The sequence below is a fragment of the Bos mutus genome, chromosome 1 (genome assembly GCF_027580195.1).
Source record: "Bos mutus isolate GX-2022 chromosome 1, NWIPB_WYAK_1.1, whole genome shotgun sequence".
In the NCBI taxonomy this organism is placed as follows: domain Eukaryota; kingdom Metazoa; phylum Chordata; class Mammalia; order Artiodactyla; family Bovidae; genus Bos; species Bos mutus.
Window position 1 is genome coordinate 49,176,046 of NC_091617.1, and position 24,673 is coordinate 49,200,718.

General features: G+C 35.6%; 1 protein-coding gene across 2 annotated transcripts in view; it reads left to right on the forward strand.

Annotated features, from left to right (window-relative positions):
* The window catches only part of ALCAM (activated leukocyte cell adhesion molecule), a 225,897-nt gene that overhangs the window by 144,064 nt on the left and 57,160 nt on the right, over positions 1-24,673 (forward strand). For both annotated transcript variants that reach the window (XM_070368771.1, XM_070368775.1), the window contains exons 2-3: positions 15,470-15,570; positions 19,948-20,167. In XM_070368771.1, the coding sequence (XP_070224872.1) occupies positions 15,470-15,570; positions 19,948-20,167 (321 nt within the window). The remainder of the gene's footprint in view (positions 1-15,469; positions 15,571-19,947; positions 20,168-24,673) is intronic.

A 24,673-nucleotide genomic window follows, 5' to 3' on the forward strand; every position in this document is an offset into this window, starting at 1 on the left:
TTTAACCTTAATGACACTATTGTCTTTAAAAACTGTTAAGAATAGCAGAGCCAAGGAGGTAAATATTATAAAATGAAGTTTAGGGGGATTTTGAGCATCATTATCTTCCCGAGAAGTAACCATGAACGAATTATCAAAGACATTATCTCTTTTAATCCAAAGATGAACCAAATATATTATTAGCACCTTGGTGGGATTGAGAATATGTAGAAAACATAATCATAAAACACCATTTCTTACTGCAGCACAACCACCCAGGATACTGTTCAGCAGAGGTCTTGGTGTTGTCTGCACCTGCAGAGAGCTGCCTGGGGATGCAGCTGGTTAGACAGAGATCACCTTTGCTGGTGGATGCAAAGCTTTGTCCTTGAAGATTTTATGTCCTTCCTTCCATCTTAACCAAGGGAATTTAAATGAGATTGTCTGAATATAGAATGTATACATTCCATAGGCTGAAGAAACTATGTGCATTGTTCTTCTTTAGGTTTATAGAAAAATTCAATAGAAAAGAGTTCCCCTATACTCTTAAATGGTCCCCATCCCCCTATTTCCCTATTATTAACATCTTGCATAAGTGTGGTACATTTGTTACAACTGAGGGGTCAGTATTGCCACATTATTATTATTAAGTAAAATCTATAATTTATATGTTTTCCTCTTTGTGTTGTATGTTTTATTGGTTTTGACAAATGTATAATTATTTGTATCCACCATCATAGTATCAGAATAATTTCACTACTCAAAGCATTCTCTGTGCTCTGTCTATCCATCCCATCCTTCCTCTCATCAACCCCCTGGGAACTCCTCTCCTTACTATCTCCATAGTTTCACCTTTTTCTATAATGTCAGAGTCATACAGATTGATACAGAAGATCAATCAGATTAACTTCTTTCACTTGGCAATGTGCATTTAAGTTTCCTTTGTCTTTTCATGAGCTTGAGCTCATGAGCTTGGTAGCTCATTTCTTTTTATTGCTGATATCCCATTGCATGTACCACCTAGTTTATCCATTCACTACTGAAGGACATCTTGGTTGCTTCCAGAATTTGGCAGTTATGAATAAACATTATGTTAAGGTTTTTTGTGAACTTAAACATTTTTAACTCAGTACAAGGAACTCTACTCAATACTCTATAATAGGAAAAGGATGCTTCTCTAAATGGGAAAAGGATCTAAAAAAGAGTGGATGTATGTACATGTATAACTGATTTACTTTGATAAAGTTATTTACTTTGATGGAGTTCCCTCATAGTTCAGTCAGTAAAGAATCTTCCTTCAATGCAGGAGACCGAGGTTCGATTGCTGGGTCAGGAAGTTCCCCTGGAGAAGAAAATGGCAACCTACTCTAGTATTCTTGTCTGGGAAATCCCATGGACTGAGGAGCCTGGCAGGCTGCAATCCATGGGGTCACAGTAGTTGGACATGACTTAGGGACTAAACTACAACACTAGAAACTAAAACAACGTTGTAAGTCAACTATACCCCCAATAAAAAGTAAAAAATTTTCAAAAACTTATAATTGTGAAAACTCTTTTTGATGGAGAGGAAAGGCATGAGTTTTAAAGTTAGACTTAATTTGAATCCTAACCTTCATTTTATTCATCCAATAAATTTTTCTTGGTAGTCTACTCTATTTTCTCTACTGTGCTGGGTGTTTGAAATGCTTAAATAAAGTGCTATTCCACCTGTCAAAGGTGCCTCGTCTACACTTAAAAGCCTTCTTATACCTCTGATTCCTTATATGAAAGATATCTATTTCAGATATTAGCAGTTTTCTGTTGTGTTCTGAGAATCAGATGAGCTGTCATAGACAAGACTTCACATATTTCCTGGCAATAAATGCTCAGTTGGTATATAACATCCAATTGAGAAAGAGGTGGTAAACTTGATAGTTTATTTTCTTGCTAGTCCTTCTGTCCTTCTGATCTATAGGTTTTATAATGTTAAATATGAAAGTTTTATTTACTAATACATACGGAAAACATTTTATACTTTTCAAACAATATTCCTAGCTTAACCACAATTTAAAATGAAATAAGAATGTGTCATCATTTTCTGTTTATCTAATAGTGATGAGTATTGGACTTCAGGTGAGAATTAATTTGGTGCTCTAGCTTCACTACATACTGGTTTGATATTGTTGGTGTAGTCTCTTGTGTAGTAGTCTCTTGGCTTTGAAGGGTGAACAGGATCCCATCAGCAAAGGAAGCATCATAGTATATGTTCACCATAAACATTTATTCGTTCATCATATAGGGCTATTGTGAGATTCAAATGCAAAAATGTACAATATACATAAAAGAGTACTACAAACTATAAATCACCATAAAATGTCCATTATTATTGCTATAATTGCTCTAATGTATTTTTTGCTTTTAATTTGGCTAACTCTTTACTAAATCAAACTGTAGGTTTTATTTTTTTTTTTCACTAAACCCCTATTGCAATCTGAATTTTCTAGGATCCAATAACCTACTAATTTTAGAGGGCCAGTTCCCTTGTGGCTCAGCTGGTAAAGAATCCACCTGCAATGCAAGAGACCTGGGTTCGATCCTGGGTTGGGAAGATCCCTGGAGAAGGGAAAGGCTATCCACTCTGGTATTTTGGCCTAGATAATTCAGCTGAATGCAAAAGAGCCATTTCCTGCTGTAAGAACTTGCTCACCTTTCTAGGTGTTTGTTGTTGTTATCGTTTTTGCCATTTTGTCCATGATGGTTAGTCTTCCAGAAACTCTGCAGATCATTAAACCTTTTCCTAAATCACAGTATAAATATGACACATTTTAAAGTTACAATGAGCCTCTGGGATTACAAAGTGTTCAGCAACTTAAGAATCTTTAAGAGTAAGGAAGAGTTTCAAAGCTCAGCCAAATTAAGGTCCAGATTTTACAAGATCTTTAAAAGCATTTCCCCATTCTGATATCCTTAGAAAAGATTAAAACTACCTTTCAATACAACTTCCTATATTTGTCATTTCTACTCATTGCATTCCTAAATTATCTTGTTCTCTTTCCCACTTTTCCTCCTACTCATCAATTAAGAGTAATGACTGTTAGGGAAAGTGGAATATATCAAAGTTATTGTTAATATTGTCTAAGTTCATGCATTTCAGAGCAATACCACTGAGCTTGTGCTGTAGACAAGCTACTATGGGTGTCATTCTCTATGCTGACCTGTCCTTGAAGCAACACAAAACCTCTTAAGACTGGAGGATGAAAGCAACTGGACCTTTCCTCTATTGCTGGGGGGTACGCTGAAAGTTAAAACTGTACCTATCCTATTGCCCAGTGATTCTAGTCCTAGTTATTTGTGAAAGAGAAAATGTTTGTCCCCCAAAATACTTGTACTGCTGCTGCTGCTGCTGAGTCACTTCAGTTGTGTCCAGCTCTGTGCGACCCCATGGACGGCAGCCCACGAGGCTCCCCCGTCCCTGGGATTCTCCAGGCGGGAGCGCTGGAGTGGGTTGCCATTTCCTTCTCCAATGCATGAAAGTGAAAAGTGAAAGTGAAGTCGCTCAGTTGAGCCCGACTCTTCAGGGACCCCATGGACTGCAGCCCACCGGGCTCCTCCGTCCATGGGATATTCCAGGCAAGAGTACTGGAGTGGGGTGCCATCGCCTTCTCCGAAATACTTTTACAATAATGTTTAAAAGAAATTTAGTCAGAATAGTGAATATTCAGAATACTCACTAGAAACAAGCCATACTTTCATCAACAGATGTATAATCAAACTGCAATATATTCACATGATAGAATAATACTCAGCAAAGAAAAAATTAACTACCAGTATTCACAAATTTTTTAATTCTGAAATTTAATTAAAATTTAATTTCAGGTAAAATAAATGAATTTTTTCTTTACATAAATCTACTTACATAGAAACCAACAGTCAATAAACATGCTTGTGATTATTGTGTGCCTATAAACACATGCTCAATCTTACTTGTCTGTAGACTGGAATTTTAAAAATATCTAAAATTGTTATTGAACATTTAAAAATTCTGCTCCACTCCCCCACAAAGCCATAAGAACAAAAGATTAAAACTTCTGAAAAACCCAACCCCTTCTCTTCTGTAACCTAGCAAATGGACTCAGATAACTCATCATTAATTATGTGTGCCCTAACTCCATCTTCTTAGAAGCTGAATAAAGTAATTCTAGATATAAAAAAAAAAAAAAGACTGGAGGATGATTTCATTTTTATGTAGTATATTATGTTGATTTCCTATTGTGCAACTATTTGTTTTACTTTTAAATTTTTTAAAGAAAATTTTATTTTTCCTGTGGTCTTAATTGCTTTCAAAAAATATGTATTGGACAAGTGTTTCTATTTCTTCTTCCTCATAAGAACTAGAAAACTAGATTTCATAGTAAGCTGAGTTTAGTTCTTAAAAAAGGGCAAATGCCATAGAAAGCCATCATTTTCTTCCTATGACCTTAACTTATATTACAACTCCTGTGGGAAGTTGTCAATTTAAAAGCATGGAATTTACACGAATCTAAGTCTTGGAAATCAGCCAGCAATCTTCACGAAATATGTGGGGAAATCTATTAAATAGCTTTTTAACCTTTATTACTTACCATGTTTGATTGTACAAATCTATATCCTCAGGAGACATAGGCAGTGCTAATTGGAATTCATGTGAAAAAAAGAGCAAAAAGCTATTTCAACCTATGTAAACATTTTTTGGTACCTAGTTAAATACTTAACCAGGAATATTCCAGAAGCAGGCATCCTGGACAAGATCACTCAAGCAATTAGGAAGCAAAAGTTTACTACTCTGCTCATTCAGGAGCCTTGACAACTTATTTGCTATCCCCTCCCTCTCCCCCGTAATTCATAACCTCAATTATTGGGTAAAATTCTCTAATGCTATAGAATATTACTTTAAATGCTAAAGCAATAAAATTAGCACAAGCTATTATTAACAGAAGCTCTCTGAAAACAATGATGATCTTATTGGCTAAAAATATTTATGATATGTTTTTTCTAAGACATTTGAGAAATGTAAAAGCTATTAAGAATTTGTTGTTTGGGAGTTGGAGAGTGTTATCAAGGACAGCTTTGATTATCTCAAATCAAGAGGTCTTTTTGTTGTCATGGCATTAAATTATTTGCACACAACAAATTTAATAATGTCACAATAACTATTGAACTCTTTCTGAAGACAGGCTCTAGTCTAAATTCCAAAAGTTCCCATTACTTCAGATGATGCACTTAAGGTCTTTTGTGAAGCGTTGTGCCTGCTTTCCTGTTGATAGTGTTTTCGTGAATACAATACAGTTATTGTCTTTGCTAAAATAATTAAGTTATATTCACAATTTCAATACAACTTACATGGTAAAATGTAACTTTTCAGTATTCAAATAGAACTGATACACTTAGTTAAACTTTGAGCATAAATGTTTTCATCCTTCCTTTGCATCTAACATGGGACAGTATTCAAATAGGGGTTTCTTCTACCTACCTCTTTAGTTAAGCTGGTTCCCAAATGAAGTCCTCAGGATCTGAATAGAGACAATGCAAAAATTAATGCAGGAAATTGAATTGAGGGAGAGAAACAAAAGGAAAATAATGTTTACTGATTCTTTTCATTTTATTGATTAATTAATTCCTTAATGACATAGCATCAAGTCCTAGATAATTAGGAGAGAAGCATGATAGTGGAAAATAGTCAACTTTATGAATTTCAACTTACATAAATTATTAGTTGCATAAATATTTGTAATTATTATAATGTGTGAACTGTAGAATATAAAGGGAAACATGATTAAACATTCTTTTCTTTAGTCTCCTTTACTACATTTTAAAATAAAATATAGAAGATTATTATTTTCATATACAAATTTTAAATTTCTGGTTCAGTGTAGTCTTCTTGCCTTCCCCCTGCCTCGCAATAGAGCATGAAGTGTTTTTAAGTATTTTTATTTGAGTTTGTCCCCACAAAGGGACCAGTGTTTACAGAGACTGTGTAGTCCAGTCAAAAACTCATCACTGAGGAATGAGGACTTGGTGACACACAGCTCCCCTTTGAAACAAATTTTTGGAAACCCCAGTTTCATCTTCAAAACAAAGAATGTGAAGAAAACTGTCAAAGAAACCCTAAATCCTGATGCTCTTGGTGACATTTCAAATGTAAATCTAGGTCGGTGCACTGTTTTGAGTGTATGTTTTATTCCATTAAAAATATTTTTAAAACACAATAGCTTTTTGGTGGTGGACAATGCTAAGATATTGAATTCTAATTACTTCAGTATCTGCTTTATCCCCACCTTCCCGGATTCCCTAGAATCCCAAAGAATAGTATTTGGTTTTCTGAAATGTTAAATGAAGACTAAAAGTTAAGGGCTCTAAGAATATGATCTGATAGAGTTCCTTTCAGTGCACTGCAATGGGGCTTTATTTTACCCATTATTATTGAGCACCTGCAACCTTCATGGCGCTGTGATGAATTTCAAAGTGAGGGCAATGTAGATTTTTCCTTCAAATAGGTTGCAGCATAGTGGAGAAATTAAACTGATAATTTCTCCCTCTTTTGAAAAGAAATTAAAATTCATATATATATATATATATATATATATATATATATGTCTAGAATTTAAAGTCTGAGTACAGGGTGTTTTCCTTTTATCAATGTGAATTGCCTATCCTAGACAGCCCTTGGCACAAAGCGAGCACTCAATAGCCAATAAATGAATGATAAAGAATAAATACTGAAATATATACAGACAAAAAGGAAAACAAAGTATTTGCCTATTTGTTTCAGTGGGTTCATGGAGAGCATTGTGTAGATACACCCTCTAGCTTATATTTCTGTTTTAATGAACATTAGTTTCCTCAGTTGTTTAGTATTCAAAATAATTCTGTGTTATCTTTATATATAATCATGTACTTGTGCAAAAACTTTTTGTAGGCTAGATCCTCAATGGTATAATTACTGGATCAAAGGGTATTTGCATTTTAAATTTGATAGATAGCATCAAATTATGCTTCCATAAGTTCTGTTCAATTTAGAATGAACCTTAAATATTTTATTTTTTAATTCAAGGCAATCTTTGACAATCTAATAAAAGTTTTGAATTCTCTTTCTTTAAAAAGGGATGCCTCAGTATACTACAATTTGGGTTTTTTAAAAAATAACTTTAGAGGATTCATAGATGCCATAAAGTCCATTTATGGATCCCAAGTTAAGAAATTCTAACAAGTACAGTAGAGTTTGTGTTTTGCTGGTTTAAAATTCCTGAGGCATTTCACAAAAAGTAAGAAAAAAGTCCATAAATTAAATCATTTCTTTTGCTTTTAAATCATTTCTAAGTAAAATTTTTGCTTTATAATTTAAAAGTGACCCCAAATGGAATCCAAATGCTGGTGTTGATGGTGAAAGGAAAGAAAAAGTAAAAAAATGTAACAGTTTATTGCATTTTATTAAGAAAATTTTATGTGCGTTTATGAATTTGGGTAAACTGCCAGTTTTAGGACATGTTCCTTATGAGAATCAAAGATATAATTTGTCAAAATTACTATAATAAAAAATGAGGATCTTCCCAAACCAGGGATCAAACCCCAGTCTCCTGCATTGCAGGCAGATTCTTTACCAACTGAGCCACAAGGGAAGCCCAAGAATACTGGAGGGGTAGCTTATCCCTTCTTCAGGGGATCTTCCCAACCCAGGAATTGAACCAGGGTCTCTTGCATTGCAGGCGAATTCTCTTTACTAACTGAGCTATCAGGGAAGCCCTGATAGTAGTAGTAGGTGTTGATTGTAGTAGGTGTTCAGTAAACACTTGATGCTTGTTTAATGTATAAATAGGTGATTTTTTGAGATGGGCCTTGAAGAATATGTAGGAATTCAGTCAAAGCAGATGGTCCCAAGGAGCAATGATAAAAAATGAAGCAGAGATGAAGTAAAACCTAAACTAAGTGGAAATAAGTGTGACTTATCAGGCTCATATATCATTATATGCTTAGGATATTTATATAATGAGGCATATGGTATAGGCTACCCACTCCAATATTCTTGGGCTTCCCTTGCGGCTCAGCAGGTAAAGAATCCGCCTGCAATGTGGGAGACCAGGGTTCGATCTGTGGGTTGGGAAGATCCCCTGAAGAAGGGGAAGGCTAACCACTCCAGTATTCTAGCCTGGAGAATTCCACGGACTGTACAGTCCATGGGATCACAAAGAGTCAGACACAACTGAGTAACTTCCACTTTTATTTTCACATGGTAAATTGAGAAGGTAATTTTCAGCACAGTAATGCAAACTGGTCACTATATTTTTTTAAATTATATTGTTTTTCTAGATGTCCCTTCTGTGATATAATATGGATTATTAAATTGACCTATACTCCACTAAAAAGATAAATATTTTGAGCATTATAACATGCCAAACTTGGAAGTAATGTTAAAAACACATATATTATAGTGTATTCCTGAATACTAGCAGTATTTTATAATTTAGTAAAAAGATTTTTTTCACCTGAATGTGATTCCACAGTGGCCTAACCATTTATCTAAAAGACATAATATAATGCATTTATGGGGCTTCCTCAGTGGCTCAATGGTAAAGAATCCATCTGCAATGGCGGAGATGCAAGATATGCAAGTTAACTCCCTGCACTGGGAAGATCCCTTGGAGAAGGGAATGGTTACCCACCCCAGTATTCTTGCCTGGAAAATTCCATGGACAAAGGAGCCGGCAGGCTACAGTAAAAAGGGTTGCAAGGAGTCAGACATGACTGAAGCACGTATGCACACAATGCATATCTAAAATTGTAGCAACTGGTGAGAGAAAAAAAAAGGAAGAATTACTATTTTTCTGATATGTAGCAATTGCACAACTATATCTACATTATAATATATGATACTTATGAAAGGCAATGTAGAAGTAAACTTTGAAAAATTGTATTCCTAATTCTGATTCAGCAAAGACCCAATTTGACCCCCCATGTGGCCCTGTTTATGAAGGAAATTGTAGAAAAAAGAGGCTGCATAGCTGTTTTCTCAGTTTCACAAAGTGACATTGGATTCCCTTAGATGTCTTCTCCCATCTGCCATGCAACCAAGTTATTTGGGAATTACAAGAACTCATATCACATATGCACACGCTCGCAGACACACACACACAGAAATCTTACTTGTTGTATTTTACATGACCTTGACAAAGATTTTAAACTCTTGTTTAATATAATAGTTTATGAGAGGAATTATGAGATATAATTATGTGTCATTGAATCATAAAATCAGGTTTGGAAGACTCTTTAAAGACATCAGCTTAATCTTCTGTCAGTAGAGCTATTATATTTTATCATATCAAATAAGGTACATGTTGTAACATGTATAATATCATATAAGAAATGAATCGCCAGTCCAGGTTCGATGCACAATACAGGATGCTTGGGGCTGGTGCACTGGGATGACCCAGAGGGATGGTATGGGGAGGGAGATGGGAGCGGGGTTCAGGATTGGGAACACGTGTACACCCGTGGCGGATTCATGTTGATGTATGGCAAAACCAATACACTATTGTAAAGTAACTAGCCTCCAATTAAAATAAATAAATTTAAATTAAAAAAAATAAATAAGATACATGTGATATATACACTTTAGAAAGTATATATAGTAGATACAATTTGTTTCAGTATAATGAATATATGAAGTAGATTTCTGTGAAATAGATCTTTTGTAATTTCTTAGATTGGATTAGATCCCAATGTTTCAAAGTCAGAAATCAATCCTCCTATCGTAGTTTAATATAATATGTTTCTGTGAAGAAAACCAATTTGATAGATATTATTATGTGCAATTGCTTCCTCCATCCCTTCATTCATATTCAGTGATTATTTAGTCCTACGCTAAGATTCTGTTTTAAAACAATGATCCCTTTATTGGAAACCACAGTTTTATTAAATGAATGAAGGTCTAAACCAGTAGTTCTTAACTAGTTGGGATTTCTGGGGGCAGTTTTGCCTCCTGGGGACATTTGCCATGATTGAAGATTTTCCTGTTGTCTTACTGAGAAGAAGGTGCTATTGGTATCTGAGGGGCAGAGACAGGGGTGCTGCTAGAATTATGCAGGACAGCCCCCCACAGTAAAGATTTGTTCAGTCCCAAATGTCAACAGTGATGAAATTAAGAAACACTACCTGTTTTAATTAGAGTTGTACATATCTTAATTCATTAATAAAGCAAATAGGGACACTGGCATGTTTGTCAAAATCAGTCAAATACATATGAAAGTAATTTCTAAGGATAACTCTCATTTTTACCTACTTCCTCCCCCAACAGTTCATTTGCACAAATAAATTTCTCTAACATTTCTGTAGAACTGGAATTTAGTTTTTATGTCATAAGTTCTGAGCCCATTGCAAAATGATTTACCCTTCTATGGCACCGACCAGAGCTACAGAGCTAAAAAAAAAAAATGCTTTTAAGGATGATGATGCTTTCAAAGTATCAGTGCAATAAAAAATAATTAACCACACTAAATTACAGCCTGTAAAACAGACTCTGATGAATTTTGGTCTTATACTATTCTATATTATTTGCTGCACTTTTGCTTGAAATATGGTAGCAGATTCTGACTTTTAAGTGACCTCAATGCAGATGTCTATTTGTCAATAATGCAAAAAGAATGATTACTCAGACATTGACCATCCTTAAGAATTACTCTACACAGAAAAAGAAATTCTCACCAATATGGCCCAAATTATTACAGTTTTATTATTTTAATTAGAAATATAAAGCATTCACCTGACTTCAAAAGGTTGCCAGAGTCTGTTTTAGTGCCTCTTTAAATTATTTGCTGTATAAAATACATAACTATAATTATCTTATATTTTATGATCACTTGCCTGAGAATGCTATATGTGAAATTATTTGGTCAAGAGATTTTTCTTGGTCTGTGCTTGTCTTATTTTTTTCTCACTGAATTCTCCTATGTCACCTTTCTAGTTCTATAGTTCTTTATCTGTAGCTAATAATTCTTCATAAGAATGACTAAATAACTACACAATGCTATTCAAGTATAGCACATATTTATGTTTTATTCTATGTCATGACATTTTGATAGCAACAGTAATAATAATGAATAACATTACACTAAATTTTTAGAACACATTTAATACGGAAGGTGATTTAGCCCAGTTTAAAGTATCTTCTGACATGTACATATAGACATAACATGTTATAGAACAGAAATGCAAACCCTTGTGCACACACACATTTCCTTCTATATTTTCTATTTAGCCTCTTTGAGAAAGGACATCATAGGTATTTTATATTTGCAATAATATCCAATAATCTCTAGACTACGAAACCATGAATAATTTAACAAACTAATATTACAGGGAATAATTGCAGGGAGATTCTAGTAAGCTAAATTTAATTCAGACTTGGCAATTCAAAGATAAAATCTCTTGCTTCCATGAAAAGTATAAACAAAATTATTTGTGTTGACAGGTGCTTTGGGTCTACCTGGCACTTCCATCTCAAAGACTGAGGTGCCCTAGAGGTGTCAGGAAGCCAATGTATCATGAAATCATAGTAGTCTTTATAGCTACTTTATCCCTAGAGGGTTAACAATATTAGCTCTCCCACAGGTACAAGTCTTTCTTTCAGATGAACCTGGGAGTCATTATACTCCTACCTGAACAGGAAAGTTGATGAATATGGCAAACTTGAAAATTATTTCTAAAATCATTGTGATTGTGGCTCCTAATGCCTTCCAAATGATTATCACTCATTCTGCCCTCAGTCTGTGGACCAGGGCTTCGCTCTCTTCTCACTCTTTTACCTACTATGCTCATTCTTGTCAAATGTCTTATTGCTCTATGTTTCTGGGAAGTCCTGTCATGGCTAATTTTGGATATCGAGCTGTCAGTAAAAGACCCAGTCCATAACTTTGCAAATGCTTTAAAAAACAACTCTGTATAATGGTCATCACAGGTAAGGAAAAGGTATTTCTTAAGGACTTTTGTAAATTATGGAGTACAAACAGTGCTTCATTTCTCTTGAAAGGGAAGGAAGAAATGTTCTCTCCTGTAGTTTCATCCATAAACTCATAAAAACATCGAATTTGTGTTTGTTTCTCTTCAAGTAAGAGCATGCCATTCAAGCTGAAATCCATGTTCCCTAAACATTGAAGACAGTACATGACAGCCTTTACAGTAGGTGACAGGAATAAGAATTTTGAAAGTTCTGGTGTTGTCAATGCCTCCCTGGTTTCAAAGATGTTAATTTGATAACTAAAGTGGAAAGGATTCCACAAGATTCAAATGAAAAATTATCTTATTAGATGCCCATTAAGTGCCAGAAATTATTCCTGGGATACTGTGGTTAAAAAAAATGTGTTCCCTTCCCTGCTATAATTGTGCTTTCATCATGCTAATACATTATGTACTTGAAATTCACATAGGTTTAATTTCAATTATAAAATTATAGCATTTTAAAATTTTAAATCAATTATAAAGTTTGCTGTATATTGAAGCTTTATAGACAAGAGGAAAGAAAAATGGTCTGTAAGATAGAGCAGAGCATTACATTTTTTAGAAAAGGCATTTTTTATTTCCCTTTACCTAGCAAAGGATCACCTCATTGGTACCTAAGCCCTGTAATCTGTTTTCACTCCTGGACCAACCGTGGGAACACCATCAGTTGTCAAAAGATGTTTTTATAATACAGAAAATAATTAGACATTCATGTCTTGCCATAATTTAAGGAAGAGATTCACAACTTTCTAGAGTCATTACATATTCAAGTGTCTTGCTATATAGTCATGAAAAAAAATACTAAATCACAAAATTGTTTCCATGGCTTGGAAGACCCTGTGTACAGTGCTTGAACAGATCCTAAAATACATGATACAAGTTCCACATTTAGGAGCCAAAGTATTGTACAAAACCAAGTTCTACTTGTGAAATAAAACAGTTTCTTAACTGCCAGAAGTTTGCTTGTCTGCAACCACATATCTAAATCCTTACAATTTTTATTTTAATAAAGCTGAAGAGACCATTTCTTCATCTACAGTCTTATGCTCTTCAATGATTTATTGTAAAAAGAAATTTAAATCACAATATGATTGGCATTAAACAATTGAAAATTATTGATAAAAATTAATTTTTCATTATAAAATAATAGGTAATGAAAGTTTTAGTCAAATTTTGTCTCTAATAGCAAGTTAAAAACACATTCTATGGCTTATACTATACTTTGTATTCTTCATTTTAATGATGTTAAAAATCCTGAAAAGTAGTTGTGTGGTTTATTTTTGTGAAAATTTGTGTTCTCTGTAATGTTTTTGTTCACTGGAGCAAAATTGCTTTAAAGGAAAGTACCTTCCTCAGTTGACAGAATTCCTTTTCTTTCTTTACTAAGGTTAATATGAAATTTTTGTACATGTTGTGACTGATGGGTAACAGTGAAAGATAGTATCCACCCTGTCTTGTTTGTTCAGAAAGTCATAAGATGGTCTTATTTATGCATTGTACAATACCTTAGCTTTGCACTTTAGCACCACCTGGTGGACAAAATATCGTTTGTTTTTCTCTTCAATTTAGTTAGCCCCTTCACACTCCGCATCCCATTATGAGGTATCTTGCTATGCTATGCTAAGTCACTTCAGTCGTGTCCGACTCTGTGTGACCCCATAGACGGCAGCCACCAGGCTCCCCCGTCCCTGGGATTCTCCAGGCAAGAACACTGGAGTGGGTTGCCATTTCCTTCTCCAATGCATGAAAGTGAAAAGTGAAAGTGAAGTCACTCAGTCGTGTCTGACTCCTAGCGACCCCATGGACTGCAGCCTACCAGGCTCCTCCATCCATGGGATTCTCCAGGCAAAAGTACTGGTTGTATCTTAATAGATATTAAATCATTTAATACAATTAAATAATTGTAAATGTATCTAATCTTAAAGACAGATGTAAATAAAGTAAAGTAAAAAGATCTGCTAAATACTATATTATTGCCAAATTAAATGCCTATGTTTCTTTAAATGTCATAAATTTGAATAGTATGTTACATATCTATGAAAAATGTGGAAATTATTGATAATTCAATTAGTTATAATTTTCATTCTTTTCAATAACATATTGAATAAGGAAGTTTTCTATACTTTAGTAACAAGTTAGATTGTCTACCGAAAAAGCAGTGTAATCATTTCATGAAGAAATTTCATACTACAAATCTTTTCTTTTTTGCCCTCTCCTTGCTTGCAGGATCTTGTTTCCCCTACCTGGGATTGAACCCTCTCTCTAGTAGTGAAAGTGCAAAGTTCTAACCACTGGACCACCAGGGAATTCCCTACAGATTCTTATCATGTTAATATTTTGTGTAGAGTTAAAATGAAAACTAGTACTTTAACCATTATTACAGTAAAGCAGGACACTTTCATGCTCATTTTGCCACTTATAATTAAGATTCAGTTGTGGGCTTATTTGTACGTGTTCTTAGTTTTTGATAGTTTTTGCAATTTTCTGGAAGTTAAATTTAAGAGTATTTTCAAATAAAAATCACAAATATATTTGAACCCAGTTTTGAAAAATTTAAGCATATTAATCTCTTTGTATAGTCTTATGTTTCTATGAAATACAGTGAATTTTCTCCTTATATAATACAGTTGAAGGTGAAAATAAATCCCAGATGCTATATGGTTCCTTTGGCATATACTACTTATTTATATGGGGCTTCACCAGTGGGTGAATACTACTTATTTATACAGGGCTCAGTGATAAAGGCAATGGCACCCCACTCTAGTACTCTTGCCTGGAAAATCCCATGGATGGAGGAGCCTGGTAGGCTGCAGTAAGTGGGGTCGCTAAGAGTTGGACACGACTGAGCGACTTCACTTTCACTTTTCACTTTCATGCCTTGGAGAAGGAAATGGCAACCCACTCCAGTGTTCTTGCCTGGAGAATCCCAGGGACGGTGGAGCCTGGTGGGCTGCCATCTATGGGGTCACACAGAGTCGGACCCGACTGAAGCGACTTAGCAGCAGCAGCAGCAGTGATAAAGAATCCACCTACAATACAGGAGCCACAGGAGATGCAGGCTCTATCCCTATATCATGAAGATTCCCGGGAGGAGGGCATGGCAACCCACTCCAGTATTCTTTCCTGGAGAATTCCATGGACAGAGGAGCCTGGCAGGCCACATACTACAGGGCCGCAAAGAATCAGACACAACTGAAATGACTTACCATGCACCCATGCACTTATCTATTCCCTGGTAAAACTGAGATTTATGGATTTGAATCATATAACATTCAAAGGCTTAGTAGTTAAATAAGAGCTGTTGATATTTAAATAGGAAATATGTTCTAACTGCGTAATTTAATGAAATACAAATTTCATATAGGATAAAATTATAATACAAAACCTTCGCTAAGACTTGCATCTTGTACTAAAGTTATTTGCTTTGCTGCTTCAAGAGAATATTTGAACTCTTCTGTCTCTCTTTTGTTCCTTTCCTTTAAAGGTCTTGGATGGTATACTGTAAACTCAGCATATGGAGATACCATTATCATGCCTTGCCGAGTTGATGTACCTCAGAATCTCATGTTTGGCAAATGGAAATATGTAAGTGTGACCTATCTAGGACTTGGTTAGTTGCCTCTAGTCTTTTAAAGAAAGTTCCTTCTATGAGTAAATGTGAATTTCAAATAACATAATGGTAACATTTAACTGTGGGTATAAATGTAAGAAGATGAAATTAATGTGTTGAGTATATCAAAAGAATACTTCCTTACATAACAAATGCTATTTTAAAATAAAGCCAATAAACAGATCATTCTTAGCTCAAATTAGTCTGAAAGAGTCACCCTGAAGTTTTCAAAGCAAAAGAAATGGCAGAATTCCAGAATAAACTCAAGGAGTATAGGACAGAGCTTAGAGGAAAATGGTTGCCATTCTCTACATACTCATGTTTTGTTTGGTGTTGTTACTCTAAAGGCAAGATGTACCAGGAACCAGAGCATTCAAATGTTCACTGAAAACTAGTCATCAGTATTAGCAGCCTATTTCTGGTACTTGGTCTTAGAACTCAGTTGATGTGGTAGCTTCTTTTAAAATTTAACATTGCTGATTTTATTCGTTTTTTCAGTTCTGTTTAGTCATTCAGTCGTGTCTGACTCTTTGCGACCCCATGGACACCACGTCAGGCTCCCCTGTCCATCACCAACTCCCGGAGCTTGCTCAAACTCATGTCCATCGAATTGATGATGCCATCCAACCATCTCATCCATTCATTTCTTACAGATAGCAAAATCATATTTTCTCAGGTATCAAGGTTGGAAATGCAGGATAGCTATCCTAGTAGGTGAAGTGGAAAGGCTTGAAAACTTTGACTGATAAAATACCTCAATCTATTTACCAAAACCAACAAAAAGCATCTGTGGGCACCATTTCCCAGTGCTAGATCACATAAGACACAATAGTTTGCAAGTTTGAACAGAGGACATATGTTTCATTGAACACAATTGGCAAATTTTCCCTAGGTCCTTGAAATGTTAAAAGATATTTGAATAGGAAAAGGATTTGATGGTCCAATAATTCTTGAAAACTGTTGTATTTTAATACTTCTCAGAGCCTTTCCTATATACAGCTACATGATGAATTGTCTGAGTTCATTCATTTCTTAGGTTTATTGAACCACACAACTTTTTCTCTCAGATATCTGCAAGAACAAATGTTCCACAGAATAGAAATGTGCATAGTTGCATCCAAGGGATAGTGAAACACAATCTCTTGAAGTACAGGTTCTGAAGTCAGACTGACATAATCTATCATGTACTGGCTATAGAATTCCAGACAAGTGAATTAATCCCCACTTTCTCATGGAAAAAAAATGAGATGATAATGATAATCTTCTTTACACTGTTGTGAAGGTTACATGAAGTAATTTATATAAGAATACTTACCTAGTACTGGGCACATGATAATTGCGTGAAAAATGTAAACTGTTGTGAGTGTGGTACCACTGAGTTCTAAACACAGTCTGTGATGGGGTAGGTGAAGGCAGAAGAAGAAGGCAAGGCAGCATAGCACTTCCCTGTTCCCTCCTCCTAATATCCAGCTCACCCTGGGTAATTTTTAACTATTTCTGGTTCCGTATGAAAATGGAAATACAAAGTTAAGGCCTATGAGGACAAAGTCTATTCACAATCCTAAAATCCCAAGGGTCTGAGAGGCTACCACCTAGAGTCAAACTTAGTGCTAACATAAATGGAATCCAGTGGTGAAAAACTTCTGTGATTATCGACATTTCTGATGCTCAGGGAATACTTTTCACCTAAACTGAACTGGCACAATGGCAGTGAAAACAAACAATAATGGCAGGTTTCAAACTGTTAATGAAATAAAAAGCTTCAGCAATAAACTGATGAGCTATATTTGAAGTGCCATATGCTCTGAAAGCAGTCTTGATTCCCAGATGCAGTATACAACCTCAATTTAATGTAACCTGAAAGACAAAGAGCAGATTTGGAAAGAGTGAAAGGGAGCAAACCCAGAGGAAAGATGGATTCATTTCTCTCTTGCTGCATGGTAATCTCCCATAATGGAGATCTCCCATAATGGAGATCATACCTCCCTGTGCACCCCATCCTACCCGACTCCCACTGCTTCTTCACCAGCATCCACCTCTGTGCCTGGTACAGAAGAAGCATCTGAGGCTGTCAAGAGTGATATAGTGTAGTCATATTGGAGCCAGGCTGTGAAGCTCCAGTCTTGGCCCTGCTGAGATACACTGGCTGGGGCTCTAGACCAGTTATTTAACCAACCTCTGTCTCCATTGTCTATAAATGAGGCCAGTATTATGTTTCATTTACAGGGTTGTTATAAGTATTTAATCCATTAATGCACGAGAAGCCCAAAGAAAGTACCCTGGCTTATAGTTAAGTGCTCAAAATGTAATAACTGTCATTTCTTGCATGAGTGAACAACTATAGAAATTTAAGTTACTGGTCTAACATATTTTTCTTAATGAAGGAATGATTTAGTACAAGGATTCGTGCTGTAAACCTGTAGCAATATTAAAAGATTTAAAGAGAATGTTACTTATGTATTCAGATATTCAACCAACTGAACCTTTTGGACTCCAATTTTAGCTTAGTAATTGTCTTAATCACCTTAGGCTGCAATAACAAACTACCGCAGACTGGTAGTTTAAATAAACAGATGTTTATTTCTCAGAGTTCTGGAGGCTGAGCAGTCCAAAATCAAGGTGCCAGCTGACTCAGTTCTTGAAGAGGGCTCTATTCCCAATTTGCCAACACCTGCCACTTGCTATAATGGCACCCCACTCCAGTACTCTTGCCTGGAAAATCCCATGGAAGGAGGAGCCTGGTAGGCTGCAGTCCATGGGGTCACAAAGAGTCAGACACGACTGAGTGACTTCACTTTCACTTTTCAGTTTCATGCATCAGAGAAGGAAATGGCAACCCACTCCAGTGTTCTTGCCTGGAGAATCCCAGGGACGGGGGAGCCTGGTGGGCTGCCGTCTATGGGGTCGCACAGAGTCAGACGAGACTGAAGTGACTTAGCAGCAGCAGCAGCAGCCACTTGCTATGGGCTCATAGGACCTCTTTGTGTTCTCATTGAGAGAGCGAGAGCACTTGTGCTTCTTTCTCTTCTTATAAGGGCACTAATTCCATCATGAGGGTACCATCCCCAAGACCTCATCTAAACCTAATCATCTCTTAAAGGCCCACACTGGGGCTTAGGGCTTAGACGTACAACTTTGGGAGGGTCACAAGCATTGAGTTCATAACGGTAGTAAATAAAACAATTTTTTAAATGTTACTTCTCTTAACACCTTGAAATTTGTCATACACTTTAAAATGTTTTATTATATTTTATTTTCTTCAAGACCTTGTGAGTTTAGTAGAAGAGAGTACACGCATGTGTGCTCAGCTGCTCAGTCGTATCCAATACTTTGCAACCCCATGGACTGTAGACTGCCAGACTCCTCTATCCATGGGACTATCCAGGCAAGAATACTGGAGTGAGTTGCCATGCCCTCCTTCAAGGGATATTCCCGACCCAGGGATCGAACCCACATCTCCTGTGGCTCCTGCATTGCAGGCAGATTCTTTACCACTAGTACCACTGAGAAGCCCCAAGTAGAAGAGAGATTGCCCCTTATTTTTGATTATTGTTATTAGGTAAGAGAATGTTTGTGAGAGCAAAGGAAGAAATGAATTATATGTCTCAGTTCTCTTGGCATAAGTGTATATGCCAGATTATATTTTATTTTGATAATAAGTTTTTGTATGAAAGCCCTCTGAGCTAAGTTTTATGACTCAGATAGCAAAACCATGGGTTTTAGTGATTAATTGGATTCCATTGCTTTAATGGACATGATCCTTTTGCAAGGGCAAATATACTGTTCCTCCATGAGGATTCATTAAACTATGTTATGTGTAAAGGTCAACTGTGTCAGTTCTGACTGAAACTGAAAAGTGTGGGCACATAAAGTATATGGATTAAAGTAATGAGCATGCTAAAGGTAATTGCCTAGGATTTCTAAACGAGTGTTTGCAGCTCAAGTGTATGTTACTGTGATAGTTAGATGAAAATCCTTTTGTAGCATAACACAAAACACATTTGTTTTCACCTATTTTTCTTTTATATTATACATAAGGCCAACCCTTGTCAATTTCAAAACATACCAATTCTGTCCTTCAGATGCAAGAAAAGCTGGGATCACTTAAGCTCCATCCTTTCATGTTTGTATACTTGCTGATGGCTGTAAAAGAACTTAAAGCTTTTCCCTTATGAAGAGTGATCCTCTGTAACCAAAGGTTTATGGGAGGCTCATATCCAAAATTCTTCTTCTTGGACAGAACTACAAATATTGATGGAATAACATGACCAAGAAAATTTTGTTGCTCTGACTGTAATACTGAAATGTCTAAATATGCCTGTTTTTTAATGTATTGTTACTTTAACTTTTAGGAAAAGCCCGATGGCTCCCCAGTATTTATTGCCTTCAGGTCCTCTACAAAGAAAAGTGTGCAGTACGACGATGTACCAGAATACAAAGACAGATTGAACCTCTCAGAAAACTATACTCTCTCTATCAGTAATGCAAAGATCAGTGATGAAAAGAGATTTGTGTGCATGCTAGTAACTGAGGACGACGTGTTTGAGGCTCCTACAGTAGTCAAGGTGTTCAGTAAGTAGTCCGAATGTAACTGCTAAGTGGGATTGATGACTGGTCCTAGAAAATGTTCTTTAGAAACAAGGCTGAACTCTCGGTAGTGTCTCCTGTACTATCACTCTCTGTAGTGATACCTGTAGTATAGCAGGTATCGCGTAAGAGGACTTCTAGAGATCTTCATTCTGCTCATGCATACTGTCAATGAGAAAAACAAAAACCTGAAATTCAAATAAGAATTTTATCCAACAAAGAAACAGAATATTTTTTTATTTGCAGTGAGGGAATAAAAGAATATTCTGTTGTTTTGTTGGGTACAATTTCCTGTGATATGAAGTACTGTTAAATAAAAACTAGCCTGTGAACTTTTACTTTCACTGACATGTACAAATAAATGTTATGTGATAAATACTAATACATAGATACATAATACTGGGTTGGCCAGAAAGTTCATTGGGAATTTCTGTACAATGTTATGGAAAAATTTGAACATTTTTGATACACATATTCATGCATATCAATGCATATATAAGTATACATTAAGCTAAACCATATAAAATTGCCATTTTGATGTATAACAATAACAAAATGCAAGCAGGAGACCTAAGTTTTCTGTATATGTATATGTGTATATGTGTGTGTACACACACACATTCTGACCTTAAGCACTTAATGCTTGTTGATTTACATTCTGAGAGTGTTCAAATGGTTTAGAAAATTGCCATAAAATAAAGAAGTTCACCACACTCTGAAGGTGTATGTGGAATCCATCAGGGGAAAAAGTAGAGTAGGATTGGAAGAAGAGAAAGTTGTAAAGAAGCTTGGAATAATTACTGTAGGTTACTTTGGCTAATGATACTATGTAGTTAATGTGAGGGTGCAAATAGCTCTGCAAATAAATGACTTGAGAAGTTCTAATTAAAATGTTTTATGTTTTAATATTTAAAATATCCCACCTTCATTACATCATAATATCTTAGAAATTACAGGGAGAAAAATAGGTCTCAAAGGTTTCAGAATGCCAGTCTTTTTTAATTAGGCAAGAAGGTCTTACTTTTCTGTTTTTTCCACTGTTTTCTGATAACTTGACAGCACCTAGAAATTATTAAAATAAACAGGGAAGAAAGAAACCCAGAGGGCCTTGCTATTACAGCAAGTAACCTTGGATTTTTCCTGTTTCTCTTATAATAGCCCATGCAACTAAGTAGGATGGTCCCTTAAGCATTTATATGGATTTCAAAGCTCCTTTGGGCTCACGACAAGGATTCAAAGAGTGCTTATACTATCAAAGAAGCCTTTGTTCTCCAGAAGAACCGTGTAAAAGCATATTACATGTTTCAGCTGATTACCTTTCAGCTTAGAAGGCACTTTCCAGAAACCATCAACTCAACTCAATTATTTTATGGATCAAACCAAGTACCAAGTGTTTCTCAGTTATGCCCCCTTCTAGTAAACACCCCAAATAATCTCCATCCTGTATTTGCCAAAGTCCCATGTATTTTTTTCTTTCCTTTTATTTCACTTTTGTGTTATTAGGAAGATGAATTTTGCACTCCTAGAAACATTTTTTCTAAAGAGAGCATCCAAAATCTTTTAATTAGGCCATGATGTCATAAATATAAGTATACAGGAATATACTGCAGTAGGTACAGAGATTAAGTCACATCACTCTAAAGATTATGTGTATTGATGTCATTGTCACATTTCTTGTTATTATGTTAAAATTACCAAATATCAAGACAAGCTACAAGAAAGTTGAGAAAATCCAGGTTGTTCCATTTTCAGAATACAATTTTTAGAATATAATTTTCAAATGCTCAGAAATTCAGTTGGCTTAATTCGATAAAATTTGTAAGCTGCTTTGGAATACAGGGATATCTATGATTGTAAAAACAAACTCACACCCTGTATACCATCAGCTCCCGCTACCCCCCTTCTCTTTTGGATGTTGTTGAAAACAAAGTGATTCTCAGAAACAGAATTTGCATTCCAGGCTCTGGGCCAGGAAGAATTTAAATAGATGAGTTATACATTTTTGAAAATGGGGTTTTATACTAGAAACTGTGGGACCCTCCAAGTCCAATTAAATAAACAGCACAGCTCATGATAAAGAAAGAGTTTGCAAGAGCATATAGGTACTTTGCTTTTTTAAAAAATAATGAATTTACTTTGGATCGTTATTTGTGAAGCAAATAGCAGCTGTGACATGGAGGCTTTCATTCTGTGCATGTACATATTGAAGTCACTTAAGAGTTACTAGGCTCATCAATCAGTCCTCTGTTTCCTTCTGTCGAGTCACCTAGCAACATGCATTGTGTACCACAGAATGAGTATGGTTAATGTGAGCTAATCCCAAATCAGCTTGCTGCAGAATGTCCGCCTCATAAGCAAAGTCAAACTGTTTTCGTTCAAACTAGAGGCCATGACTGATGACTTTATTACTCTGATGAAGGTTTGTTTATTCAGTTCTAAGCTATATCTCTCATGCAAGAAATCATGCCGGTAAAGCAGACCAGATCCAAAATAAGTCCGGTGCTTTGTCACCACTAATAAGGCATTTTTGTTTGGTAGTTAAATGGCACTAAAATCAGACTGTTTGCATTTAATGTACATTTGAAGTTAATAAAACTATCCCTTAGCAAGAGCAAACCTTTAAAAGTTCTCCCAAAGATTCATTGTTGTGATTGTGCAAAAGTCTTAGAGGTTGAATGCGTGCCCAGAGAGCCAAATGGCTAAATGGCTGTCGGTGGTATAATAGGAAAATCACTGAACTGGGCATCAGGAGATCTAGCTTTGTTAGATCTGCTACTAATTTCTGACCTTGGACAAGTGACTTCACCAGTCAGGGCAAGGGGTGCAAGTCTCTCTTCATCTGTAAGTGAGTACTTCAGATTAAGTGCTGATTTTCCCACTCTGTTCCTAGAATTCTCTTGAGGAGATAATGAAAAAGGCTGAGGAAAGTGAGGAGCTGCTTCTACTTGATTAACTAGAATTCTAGTCCCTCAATGTTTCAAAGTTTTTTCATGATATTTTTTTCAGGGGAAAAAAAATGAGAGAAGGGCTTGAGCACTAAAAAGCCTTTGAAAATCACAGTCTAGACTAATCTTCTGCACTGGTGTGTGTGGTGTTAAAAGGAAGACTATTTCTGTGACTCCGAGTCTGGTGTCTACCTGGACCAGCCAGCTCTTCTCCTAGTAATGGTTGACATCACAGTGTTATTTTAGAGCTTTCGTTTGGACACTGAGCTCAATATTTATCAGAACTGAGCATCCCTCCTCCAACCCTCCCTGTGAAAATAATTCAACTTCAAATGCAAGTCACTTCTTTTTTTTAATGAAAGAAGCAGAAAATAACCCTTTCAACAAATGAGATCTACCCTGTATATTTAATTTTGATCCTTTAAATGTAAAAAATAATACCTCTTCCCATCTCATAAGGAAAATAAACTATAATTTCATGCTCATGATGATTACTTAAAGTACATCAAGAGGTGATTGTCGAGAAAATACTGAGAGAAGCATCCTTGACTCACTGTAGCCAGTGCACCTGCCTCTTACTCTCCTCCCATATCAAATTGAGCTGTCCTCTGTGTGGCTTTTGAGAATAACTCTAGTGCATTGTGGGTGATATAGAGTAGTTTTGTGTTCATCACTTCATCCTCACCTGGCTGTGAAACCCTTGACAAAATTATTTTAATAATGCTAATAAATTTGTGACATGACCTTTCCTTTCAATTCTATACTTAGTTATGAATCCATGAATCATATTAAGATGTAATTCACATAAAGCTTTTTCAAACACTTTGGAATCAATATGCAATTTTGCTAAAATAGTACACGTCCTCTTTTATGGTCCTGTAACCGATACTCATCGATTGTTATAAGCTAATATGAGAGAAAGTTACCTGAAAAATATGTATTTAATATGAAATATTTGAAACAAAAGTTTGAGAAAATAACTCAAAGAAATGCAATTGGTATTAGCCTTACTTCCTCAGTATTCAATATGACTCTTTCTTCTAAATAGGAAAATGAACAACTGTACAAATAGAACTAAATTTTAAGTATCCTTTCATCAGGTTTCCCTGGGTTTGCTGCAACTTTCTTTTATTGAAATAATAAATTTTAGAGAGTGTTTATGGAAACAAGCACACATGGACATGTGGAAAAGACCAACAGTTTTATCACACCAGTATTGACAGTTATACAGAGTTTATAAATTACAGTAGAGGAATATATTCTACATTAGAGGAAATATGTGTCTAACCGAGTTGTCATCTGATTTTCATGAACTAGACATTAGTGCAACCTAACAAAACTGCCCACCTGCACTTTCTATTAAAAATCTAATTTTTTAGAGGATCTTTTCAAATCTATATATATTCCAGGCGTAGATAGTAACTGAAGAGGAAACAGAAAACTATTTGCTCTTTTTTTCTTGTTAATCTTGACTTTTCATCAACCACATAAATTAATATAATACTTTTCCTCTTTTGAGCTCTGAGAGAGGTGTCACTGAGTAGCT